The sequence below is a fragment of the Rattus norvegicus genome, chromosome 1 (assembly GCF_036323735.1).
Source record: "Rattus norvegicus strain BN/NHsdMcwi chromosome 1, GRCr8, whole genome shotgun sequence".
NCBI lineage: Eukaryota > Metazoa > Chordata > Mammalia > Rodentia > Muridae > Rattus > Rattus norvegicus.
The window spans coordinates 61,172,817-61,185,319 of record NC_086019.1 but is presented as its reverse complement, the minus strand read 5'-3'; the positions used below and the strand labels follow the sequence as shown (position 1 = coordinate 61,185,319).

The 12,503-nt window shown below is 46.4% G+C and overlaps 1 protein-coding gene and 1 long non-coding RNA gene across 2 annotated transcripts; both read left to right on the top strand.

The window, feature by feature from the left end:
• Nucleotides 1-739: 739 nt before the first annotated feature.
• Nucleotides 740-6,010, top strand: LOC134485056 (sperm motility kinase Y-like). Its single transcript, XM_063280865.1, has 2 exons — nucleotides 740-1,343; nucleotides 2,411-6,010. The coding sequence occupies exon 2, from the start codon at nucleotides 2,431-2,433 to the stop codon at nucleotides 3,958-3,960; it is 1,530 nt and encodes a 509-aa protein (XP_063136935.1). The 5' UTR covers nucleotides 740-1,343; nucleotides 2,411-2,430; the 3' UTR covers nucleotides 3,961-6,010.
• A 2,081-nt stretch (nucleotides 6,011-8,091) lies between these two features.
• On the top strand, nucleotides 8,092-9,675 carry LOC134485060 (uncharacterized). The gene is made up of 2 exons (XR_010062941.1): nucleotides 8,092-8,170; nucleotides 8,927-9,675. It is a non-coding gene; the product is annotated as an uncharacterized LOC134485060 (long non-coding RNA).
• Nucleotides 9,676-12,503: the final 2,828 nt, after the last annotated feature.

Sequence of the window (12,503 nt, the reverse complement as noted above, 5' to 3'; positions counted from 1 at the left end):
GCCCAGTCCTGGGATCATCTCTAGAGGCTCAGGGACCCAGGCAGATGAGCCCTTGAATCACAAAGGGTTCCTCTACAGCATTCTATGGGTGTCAGTCCTGAGTCCCTGAGCCTGAGGTGCTCTGCACATCTATTCAGAGAAGCCTTCTCCTGATCTCTGTACAAAGATCTCTGTGTTGGATGTCAGAGGAGAGTGTCCACCCAGCATGGTTTGGGGCTCTGGCCCTCTAATCTGTTGGTCCATGTTAACTTCTCCACAGAGAAAGCTTATGAGCTTTGCTGATGCATCCATTAGGCGTTTGGGGGATTCAAACTCAAGTCTCTGCCTAGTCCTGCAGCTTTGTCTCAGGTGTTTGATGATAACCTAGAGCCTTTCTGAGGATTTATGAAACAGTGTCCTCTTGATGGGTCAGTTTAGAAACAGCTTTGTCTTTAAAAAAAGAAAACTATACCATCAGTTTGAGGCTAATTCTTCAGAATTCAAAGATAACGTGACACCCTGAGTGTAGACATGAGGACTTTAAAGCAGGATGCAGAGTAAACATTGAAAACAGAGAACTATGGACAGCTAAACATCTTACAGGGTTTTATTTCTAACAGCCTAAAGTCTTTCCATAGCCCATAGAAGCCACGGTCTCAGAGTCCTTCCCAACCATGTTGACAGGTCCTATTGTGACCTCATGAGGAGCGATTGTGAGGCGGCCCAGCAAACACATATTAAGCTGTTGCCAGGCCTGGAATTCTTTGAGTGCTTTGAGAGGAGATGTGGAGTGGAGCCCTCTGCGACTTGGTTGTATCTAGTGAGCTGTGTGTGGTTGTATCGAATTTTACTGTACTGTGTATATGTGTATGTATCAGTGTGTGTAAGAGAGTGTGTGTTGACAGATTGGCCTGTGTGTGAGTGCGTGTACACTTTTGCCTGTGTGTTTGTCAGTATATGTAGGAGTGTGTGAGTTTACAGGTTTGTATGTGTGTATGTGTTTGTATGTGTGTATGTCTTCTTGTGCGTATGTGTATCCCTGTGTGTATGTGTGTATTTGTCTGACGTGTGTTTTTCCAGCTTTGCTTGTGTGTAAGTATGCGTGATTTGTGTGAATCTGGGTGTTTGTAAGAGTTTGTGTGAGTATAAGTTCACTTCTGTGTATTTCTGTGTGTGTGCCTGTGTGTGTGCCTGTGCCTGTGTGAGTGCCCGTGTGTGTGTGTGTGTGCGTGTGTGTGTGTGTGTGTGTGTGTGTGTCTGTGTGTGCACGTGCCCATCCCCTTTTGCCCCTTGTATCTATATTACCTGCACCTCAGTGCAAGAGAGTGTAGAGGCCAGAAGTCACCCCGGCTGCTGTTCCTGAGGTAGGTTCTCAACCTTATTTTCAAGACAGGCTCTCGAATTGGCCTGCAGCTGCCCAAGTATCTGGGCTGGCTGACCAGTCGCTCCCAGGCATTTGGTATGCCAACCCCATAATATCAGTTTAAAGGCCTATGGAGATGGCTGGCTGCCTATTTCTTGATTGATTGATTGATTTTTGGATGACTTCAAGAGAAAGAATTAGGTCACATATTGCCACGCCACTGGCTATTTCCTTATTGGGGTTTTGTTTTTTGTTTTATTTATTTATTTATTTATTTATTATGGATTGCTGGTTTCATTTTTTAGTGGTTTTTATGTTATCACATGCTATATTACTGCTTTGATTATTTACGGTTCTGCAGTCGGATGATTCACTTTATCTCCATTTTCAATGTCCTGCGGTTTCATCCTTTTACATTATTCCTGTTTCTCTATTTATTGAGTACAAGCAATCATTGGCTTAGACTTGATACAAATTTGCCCTTTGTGACACTTTGACTCTTCGGCCTTTGTTTAAGGTTTACTATTCACTGATATTTAACTGCCTTATTCCTTGTGGTTGGTTAATTTTAATTTTCAGTATTTTGCTCTGGAGAGTTGTGGATTTTTGTGGATCACTAGGTCCTGAAATTCAATGGAGTTTTCCCTTAAGTGTTGGCTTTTTATATTTGTTTGTTTTGTCTTATACTAATTCTTTCTCCTCTCATTTCTTTCATCTGTTTTTTTTTTTTTCTTCAATGAACATCTATTCGTAGTATTGACCATCTTTGGCCGCCCAATCCTATTGTAGTATGACGATTTTTATTTTCATCATTGCATTTAGTATGTGTGTGCTCTTGGCTTTCTCTTTTGGGGTTGGTTATTTGGGTGGCTTTTACTTATGACTCTTCATATTTTCCCCTTAACTTTTTCATAATTTTGCTCTATTTTTCTGGTCTAGTTTTTACTTTGTCTTTGTTTGTTTTTTTTCTTTTTCTTTTGTTTGTTTATTTAGGTACCACATGTGTAATTTTAGCTCCTATATTGCTCCATCTTTTTCATTATTTGATTCCATTTTTGTTATTTTTAGGTAGCATTAGTACTGATAAAATGCCTACAGAGACTGAGGAGGAGTTACCAACCCCTACACCCGAGCCCAGTATCTCTGAGGAGGGCAACTTCCATTCCCAATACCAAGTATTGGGGACAATTGGGCAAGGGGGCAACGCCAAAGTCCTCCTGGCCCACCACCGGCTCACAGGAACCCCGGTGGCTGTCAAAGTTCTGCGAAAGGACAAGCAGTGGTTCCAGCCAGCCATGATGGAAGCAAACATAATGAGAAAGATCAACCACCCCAACATAGTGTCTCTCATACAAGTTATTGAAAAGGAAACGAGAATATACCTCATAATGGAGCTGGTGGAAGGCCAAGAACTCTACCAGTACATCAGAGAGTCAGGGCACATAGAGGAGGATGAGGCCCGGCAAATATTTGAACAGATATTGTCAGCAGTGAGCTACTGCCATGGAAAGGGGATTGTTCACCGAGACCTCAAACTGGACAATATAATGATTGATAAAAACAAAAAGGTCAAAGTCATCGACTTTGGGCTTAGCACCCAATTTCAACCTGGAAAACTGCTAAACCACCACTGCGGCACGTACTCTTTTGGTTCCCCTGAACTTTTCCTTGGCCATCGGTATGACGGGCCGAAGAATGATATGTGGATTATAGGAGTGGTCTTGTACTGTATGGTAGTGGGAAAGCTCCCATTTGATTCAGTGATCATCCAAGAACTGCAAAGACAAGTAGTGGCAGGGGTATATCCTGCTCCCTGTGGGGTTTCAAAAGAGCTGGAGGACCTCCTTAGTAAATTACTGAGGGTAAATCCCAACTTTAGACTAACAGCAAGAAAGGCGATGAAACACCCTTGGTTAAAAGAACTCTGGAACGGATTGATAGGTCCCTATGAAGAACTGCTTCCCCTCACACCAGACCTGGCCATTTTGGATGCCATGAAAAGCATTGGATTCCAAGCCTCTGTAGTAAAACACTCTTTAAAACAAAGAAAATATAATGAGGAAATGGCAACTTATTTCTTTCTACAAAAGCAGGCTCTCCAGGGGGATGGCTGCACAGCCCAGGCACAGGAAGTGAGTTCCCTTGCAGCACCATTCCCTAGCCTTGATCCTGCTGCTGCTTTTAGATTAGAACCAAAGAGGAGTGGAAGCCTGCCAGTCCTTGGCACCTTGCGGGTGTCATCCTCCCACGGTCACGTATCTCACTATGGCCAGAATGCTCATCCAAAAGGAGGCAAAAGATCCACTGTGGCTGGTCGTCTCAGGCCTCTACCGATGACACCTACACAGGACCTCTATCACAAATGTGCCGTGAGTGTCCCATGCATTCAAACAACAAGAATCTTCAGTGAGAAGAGTAGCAATAAGGAAATCAAAGAAGACAACCTACTCTCCCACAGAGCCCCATTAGAGGATAAGCCTATCCCCAGCAGGGTACGGCACAGAGGTTTTAAGGGGTGGACCAGGAATATAGCAAATGCCCTGATAAAGCTGTTTTGCTGCATGCCAAGGAGAAAGAAACCTCGCCTGGGGCAGAACAGAATCTCCCCCCAGAAATGAGCCACAGGGAGAGTCCAGAGAACAAGCAGCAGGCATAGCCCAGGTAAATTTGTGCTTTGTCCTTTTCAGTTTGCTCTATGCTGGTCTTCCTCTGTCTCTGGTTTCCATTTTCCCCACAATTCTTACCTTGTATCTGCTCTAAGTTCTTTATGAGGTTTCCCCAACACCAAGCCTTCTCCCTCTTCTTGATTTCTCCTCTTCCCAGCAGGGACACAATAGGATTGATGAGTTCAACACTCTACAGAGTTTTCTAGTTGGCCCAACCCTTCAGATGGACTCCAGCTACCCCTTAGGCCAATAGCTCCCACAGGGTGAGGACAAGAGGTTCATGGGCTCAGGGACTCCTCCAGGGGCTACTGATCTTTTCACATGTGGTCATCAATCACAAGTGCTGCAGAACACAGTCTTATGTTTTCAAATGTAACATCCCATTCCATTAAGCCTCAAAACTAATTAACAAGGTTTGTCATTGAATAAGTATCAACAACCTAGTTTGTGGATTATAGTTGATGGTCAGAATCCTGCATGCATGCATATTGTTTTGCATACTGGTTTTTTTTGTTCCTAAGACCTAGTGATCTATTGAATTTTATAGGTAGTAGTCTAAATGGTTTCTTTCAAAGACCTCAACTGAGAAGTAGAAAAAAGAAGTTATAATATAGTAAGGAAAATCAAAGCCCCAAATGGTAAGCTAAGAATTCTACCTCACTGTCTTTTTTGCTTGGAATAAATTGTCTTGTCTATTTCACAGTGTCATCTGGAAATTCTTTCATGTCCTCAGTAAAAACAGTAGGTGATTTCAGACACATGGCAATGGAAAAGACACCAGCAGAAACTACAGCAGCAACAGGAGTAGCAACAATAGCAGAAGCAGCATTAGGCACAGCAGCAGCAGGAGGAGGAGAACGAGGAGGGTAGGAGGAGGAGGAGGAGGAATATGAAGAGAGGAGGAGAAAGAAGAGGAGGAGGAGGAAGAGAAGGAAGAGGAGGAGAAAGAGGAGGATGAAGGGCAGGGAGAAGATTTTGATTCCCTGTCCCCGTGAGAATTGCTGATGACTATTTCTGGACACAGATATCATGCTGAGAACTGTTTATCAAAATGATTTAACAGAATATTAATTTTCATAGAATACAAGTCAATGTTCCTGAGGGCATGCAGCCCTGGAAAAGAGAGCCAGATGGCAGAGGCAAGCAGTGTGGGATGTTCTTACTGAGGAAGACCTTCTCAAAGCTGATGATGTAATAGGTATGAAGGAGCATTTCATGGGAGTCACGGTCCCATGCCCCTGTGTCAGGGCACATAGAGCTCCTAGCCTTGCATCCTGCGTGAGAGGGGACCTGGAATATTCCCTGATCCCAACAGGGTCCTGGATTGCATGGTTCCCCCTCAGTGATGGTCCTCCCTGCGCCTCATGGGGTACGCAGCTTCTACGGGCTGAATTTATATCAGTGATTAACTGGAGCTGGACCACAACCACACCACAGGCAAGCCCTGGGCACTGAGGACATTAAGAGCAGCAGACAACATCTCCTCCACTGCTTCTGACTCTGCTCCACAAGCCAAGGCAGCTCCCACACAGCAGGCATCCAGCCTAACTCCCAGCAGGGAGAGTGTGAGATGTCTGTGGATGAGCCCACAGGGACTACAGGATTCTGTGGGAAGACATCTGGTAGCTTCTGGAGCAGCTGCAGCAGCCTGGACACATGAACTACAGTGGAGGTGAGCTATAGGAACAGGTAGCAAAGAGCCTGATCTGGCCAATGCTGATCTGAATCCCTGGGTGCAGGCTGGAAGGGTCACTCAGGGCTATTAGAGTGAAGGCCAGCCAAGGGCATACAATGTGTCACTAACATTCTCAAAGTCTTGTCCAGGAAAAAAACCACTGGCCTTGACCAGTAAAGTTGAGTCCAGACTCATGGGCTACAGGATAGCAGATTGAACTGAGTCTGAATTCCCATGAGTATGACCTCTGGCTGCTCCCTAGGCTCAGTATAGATGAGCATGAGAAGGCACCATTGCTGTGTTTGCAGGAGTAGCAGAGAGCTCGGAATACATGACCCACTCCTAACCCAGACTGGAGCCACTCTGGGGAGGAGATGGCATCATTTGAGAGATGGGCTAATGCGGGACACTGTGCTCTGGTTTGTGGTACATACAGCTCCTGTCTTTCTTGCTGACAGTTCAGATCCTCAGCTGGCCTCATCACGGACAGTCCCATGAGGAGTGGGTGTTTGGTTCCTTCTTCCCAGTTAGGGCAGGAACAAGCCCAGACGCAGTGAGTAAGGACAGTGCTTCTGTCTTGACCCAGCTTCCTTGTCCTCCCCCCTCCCCCAACTCATATCAGGAGCCACCCAGAGACCTTCATAGGAGTGTGGGTCATGTTAATCGGAATGCACAGCTGGAGATTAAATTCTGGGTAAGGTCTCCATACAGCCCTGGTGGCTCCCACACCCTGCCTACCTAAGTTTTCCCAATTGGGTCCTCAGGGTCGTGGAGAATCTTCTACAGGCTGCCATGAAGATACAGCCAGTTTCTTGGTAACATTGTGTTTAGCAGAGGTTTTCTGCTTCAGGCACAGAGCCTTCCAGTGAGAGGGTTTGCTGAGTAGCACACCAGGACCAGGAAAGTGTAGAGCCCTCCAGTGGTAGACATCAAGTACTGCAGGAGTTTATTTCCTGATTTCTTCACATCTACCTTGTTCTAAAGGCTTTTTGTCAGACACATAGGGACCTAAGAAACTTGAGTTTGCAACCCCATAGGGTACCCAGGACACTAAACCATCAGCCCTGATAAACGTCGGCAGAGGACAGTCTGGGATCTGTGTTTGTAGAATGGCTCTAGACTAGAATGAAGGCTGATTGACCAGCCAGTCAAGGAGAGTTAGGGACAGTTAGAGACTTGGAGGAGAGCATGAGCGGCAGACACAGCAGACTGCAGGCCAACAGTGGAACCGGTTCATTTAATAGAGACGCATATGCCCTCCCAAAAGGCTGTCAGCTTAAGGCACTGCACTGAAGACCTGACCCAATAACATACCCAATTTACACATCACCCACCTGTGGCTTCTGTAGGGTCCTCATGGTATATCCTAAAGTCCATCATGGCTGAAAGGCAGAAGTTTGCACATCATTGCAATGTGGAGGCTACTCTCTGCTGATGGGACCCACACACTCTGTGAAAAAGTTTGCTTAAGTGAAAGTTGGCCGTCCTTGAACTCTCTGGTCTTCCAGGGTAGTGTGTGTTGATCACATGCAGAGCCATTCCTGAAAAACATAAGTGCCAAAATTCAACAATAGGGAGAGAATCCTGTGCCAGATGGAATCCCTCAGGCCAGTGCGGATTCAGAGACATCCTATGCCATGGCATGGAGGCTCCCAAGGACTTCTAGGATCAATGTGAGCCACACAAGAGCCCACAGTCCATCCTGGGAGAACATTAAAGTATCTGGAATTATCAGGGACCCTAAGGTAGGTTCGTCAGGATATGGAGCTGATGCATGGTGGGATGCTTGGAGGATACAGCCTAAGGCAACGTAGAGGAAAGTGTGTTATGAGAGTGAAGACAGAGCAACCACACAGTCTGAGAACAAGTTTGCTTAAGTGAAATTTGGCCGTCCTTGAACTCTCTGTTCTTCCAGGGTAGGATGGCCTATCGGGCCCAGGACAGAGCGACTATGCCTGCATTACAATGGTCTGTAATAGAGACGGAGAAGGTGTCAGGATGGGACTTGGGCAGTGGATGGAGCTCTATGACTGCAAAGCCTGCCTAGGCTCCCAGGACCCAGAGCTGGCTGCTGCAGGAAGTCCTAGATCACAACTCTGCCGTTCCTCTTCCCAGGTCTTGCTTTTAACTACTGTACCCAACACAACGCCTCCCTTGCAGGCTTACCAGAGCATGAAAACGAAATGGCCACCTCCTGTAACAAGAAACACTTCTAGAAGAGGAAGGAGACATCAATACAGTCACAAAACCTTCAACTCGAAATCTGTCTTGCCAATAAGTGTGCAGGGATAAAGGTAAAGCAGATATTGAGGGACCAACCAGTCAATGACTGACACAAAGTGAGATCTGTCTCATGTGACAGACAAAACCTCTGATGCTATTCATGATATTCTTTCTGATTTACTTGCAGACAGAAACGTAGCACACCTGTCTCCAGAGGCTTCACTCAGCGGCTGAAAGCCACAGCCAATCCTCAGATGGAGCTCAGTAAGTCTTGTGGAAGAGAGGGGGGAGAGTGACAAGGCAACTGGTTGGGTTAAAACACTACAAGAAGTCCCCTACCGTTAGATACCTTGGACCATGGAGTATGCTAGAGCCTGTGCAACCAACCCCAGAGCCGGGTTAGCTATCTGCCGTTGGTCTCCATGTGGGTCATCTGACAAGTAGATCCAGGACTGTCTCAGTCTGTGTTGCCTGCCATTGGATCTGTTCCCCATACCCGGACTACCTGATTGTAAATCTGTGGGGCAGAATGTGCTCGGGCCACTTGGGACTAGATGTCCCGGGGTGGTGTGGTACCCAGGGAGTCTCCCCTTGTCCAAAGAGAAGGGAGAGCATTATGGTAGAAAGGATTTGTAAGGTGGGACTGGGAAGGGAAGAGGGAGAGTGACTGGGATCAGGATGTAACCTGAATAAAGAAGACATTAATGGAAGTAAAAAAGTTAGCCTGGAAAATGGAAAGAATGATAAGTGGCTAAGAGCACTGATTGCTCTTTCAGAGGTCCTGAGTTCAAATCCCAGCAAACACATGGAGGCTCACAAATGTCTCTAATGACATCTGATGCCCTCTCTGGTCTTTCTAAATACAGCTACCTTGTACGTATGTATAACGAATGATTGAATGAATGAATGAATGAATGAATGAATAAATAAATAAATTTTACCTAGTCTTAGTTATCAGGCAATGAATAAAATGTCGAGATTATGTTCAAACCCATGTCATGGATTGCCTGGATCTTTTAGATCTTCAGGAAACATCTCAACGAAGAACAAGAGAGGCTGGAGAAGAATGGGGAAGGGTTTGATCTCTGAAGTTCCTCAGTGTCCACTAGCACAGCACTTGTCCTTGGGAGATGACATCTTTCACTCTTCCTGACTGTTGCACCAATCAGAATTACAAGCTCTGTGGATGAACCTGTAAAAGAGGACAGTTGCTCTTGGGCCAATATGGAGGTTCCTGACCTCTCAGCAAGCTCACGGCTGACTTTTGAGGTCTCTTGAGGGTGAGCAAAATGAAGACACACAGAGTAGCCTCAGGTTGAGTCAGCCAGGCCCAGACGGCTCAGTGGTGTCTCTCAGATTCCCAGGCCCTCCCTGAGATTGAACACACTACACAGTTTAAGAGGATTAGGGGATTACCAGGAAATGCAGTTGCTCAGGTGTCTGGCTCTGTAGGAGGGAAATAAATCACAGTGGGAAGCTTCAGGACAGTCAGGTGACCTGAGCCCTCACAGAGTCTAAGTCCAGACTCACAGACATTCATCTGTCCACAAGTCTCCTAAACACAGGCCTTGACTGACCTGCAGTCCAGAGTATGTTATTATACAGTGTCGCTTAGAGAGAGGACATACTTTCCAATTAGGCCTTTTCTGTGTCACACTGAGACTGGGTTTATGGTACAGCTGATGCAGATGGGGACTGGCCACAAGTGGCAGTCTATCGCAGATCATGAAATAAATAAATAAATAAATAAATAAATAAATAAATAAATACCCACTAATCTCACTGCCTGCAATCCTCCTTGTCACCACAAGTGAGCGCTGCTTTGACCTTCTCAGAAATAAAAGCTGACTTACCTCAGGGAAATGGATGGATGGATGGATGGATGGATGGATGGATGGATGGATGGATGGATGGATGGGTGGGTGGGTGGATGGATGGATGGATGGATGGATGGATGGATGGATGGATGGATGGATGGATAGACAGAGAAGTGATTTGACTTAATCAGTTTCTTCCAGTCCTACTTTTCTGGTCGAAAACACACTGAACATGTCTGCTGCAATTGCTTGTTCTTCATTTCTGCTTTCTTTGGCTGTTCATTCAAGGCAGCTCCCTTTGAATCTGCTCATCTCAATAAAGGTCCATCTGTGGAATGTATAGCTTCTCAGTTAGGAGCTAAGGGATTCTTGGAAGGAGTTCCCAAAATCCCCTCTGGGGCAGTTGCCAGTGTTCTCTACTTCAGACAGCAGCTGCATGAAGCAAACACACACCTGTCTGAACATTCCAGCTTGGGTGCACGTCACAGTGCACCTGCCCCAGGGTCCCTGCCAGTTGCACATGCCACAGGGCCACAACTACAAGATCCCTTCCCCAGGACTCATGCCCCCTTGCATCTCCCCCAGGATTCCTGCTCTGTTGTAACTGGACCAGGGTCCCTGCCCGGTTGTTCCTGGCTCACGTTTCCTACTCAGTTTTACGTGCCCCAAAGACCCTGGCCCACTGCACCAGCCTCAGGGATCCTGTCCCATTGTGCCCACCATGCTGCGCCTTCCTGAGAGTACCTACTAACTGTTCCTAGGTGGCATTTTTCAAAATCTAATTCAAAGATCTTGCCAGTCAGAACCCATTTTCTTTATTAACACCAAGTAGATATTTGCAGGGCTTCCTCACCTACACTTAATCAATCCCTTCTCTCAGTTGTCCATGTGGAAGCAAAGAAACTAGCAGCAGAACATGGATTATTCATCCAGGATATCAGCAGCCCTAGAATTCTCATGAGATGGGCTGCTGTGACTGTGATACAGGGGTGGCAGGGAGGCTTTGACACTGAACAAGCCCAGAGAGCTGCCTCTGCTCACATTGTGCCAGCACCTTAGCCTACATCTAGATGTCCTAAACTCTGAGAGGAGGAAGGAGATCTTCCTACATAGAAGATGTTCTCTGAATCTGTGCTGGCCAAGGTCAAGCCAGAGTGTTTGAACATTCCAGTTCCAGCCCCTGAGGGTTCTCTGCCTGCCTGGTGTTTTGTTGTGCTTTATGTCTGGCAAGGTGAAGATGTGGCCCATACTAGGAATATCTTTGAAGACAACTGCCCTGGGTTCCCATGCTAAAATTCAATTAGGGACTGACAGGGACCTAAATAACAAGACAGTGCCAAGACCATGAGTTCCAAAATCAAGAGCAAATGGGGCCTTGATGGTATCCTGTGCTGATCTGACAGGAGTCAGCACACACAATTCTCCTGCACATCCAATGCCCCTTGGAAAAATCCTCTGTCAAGGGTAAGTGATGCCTCATGAGAATGAACTGTCAGCGTAGGACAAGACACTTGGGACTACTGTCCTGAACTCACCAGTCTCAGATGAATGGGCTTTGAAAAGTTTTCAGGACACAGAATAGGGGTGTGTAAGCAAGTGCAGGTAATCCTTGGGAAACACATAGTTCCTGAGGAGGTTCTGAGATATGTTGGATCCACTCCTGGAAAAGGCAGCATTGTGTTCAGGGGGGTAAGAAAGCATGAGCCTGCTGATGTTTTCACAGTATTGCATGGGAACAGTAACAATGCCCTTAGGAGCAGGATGTCCTAACACTCTCAGATCAATCAGACAGCCTAGAGCGTATTAGGCCCATATCCCAAGAGAATACCGGTCATGTGTGAAGCTTCTATAGCCAGGAAGCTGGAGCAGGGAACATTGATATTGTCTCAGTTTGGGGTTTACTGCTGAGAACAGACACACCATGACCGATGCAGCTCTTATGAGGACAACTTTAATGGACACAGGATTGCAGGTTCAGAGACTCAGTCCAGTATCATCAAGCTGGGAGCATGGCAGCATCCAGGCAGTCATGGTGCCAGAGTAAGTGAGAGGTCTACATATTCATCTGAAGTCTGCTTGGGGAAGATTGGCTTGCATGTGGATAGGAAAAGGGTTTTAAAGCCCATGCCCACAGTGACACACCTACTTTAACAAGACCACGCCTCCTAATATTGCCACTCCCTGAGCTAAGCATATACAAACCATCATAGACATCTTGCAGGAGGGTGGTACTGTTCTATCAGAGAGAAGCCTCTGCTCCCGTTAATATACTGAGGTCAACCCTGGGTAGGGCACACAGCCCTCCACACATCCTGGGACTCAGGGAGGCATCCTATGAAAGAGCTTTTTCCTAGAAGGACACATGGGTGTAGGCCTCCCTTCCAGCCAGGCTGTAGGGAGTCTCCAATGCTAAACTCTGTCTTTTTGCAGAAGTGAAACAATGAAAATTCACCCTTAACAGTACAGTGAATAGCAAAAATGGTGAAAGGTATAAAAAGAACCAATTAGTACCAGAGCATGAGGATTGGTTTTATATGAAATGTGGGTGGGTGCAGTGCAGTATCCTCCTCCATGTACCCACATGTTCAGTAACTACCCTGTTCGATGTAGCTTTACACAGAACCATCTGGAATCCATTCACTGAGGGACTCCATCCCTGGACAGGAAGCTACAGGTGGGACTTTTGTATCCAGGTCTCCCAGCCCTGGGACAGTGATGCATGGATAAAGTGGAGAGAAGCAGACTGGAATGGTGCAGAGGTTATCCTGCCAACAACCCCA

Coding starts and splice junctions, on each gene's coding strand:
- LOC134485056 (XM_063280865.1), top strand. CDS start 2,431: ATGCCTACAGAGACTGAGGAGGAGTTACCAACCCCTACACCCGAGCCC.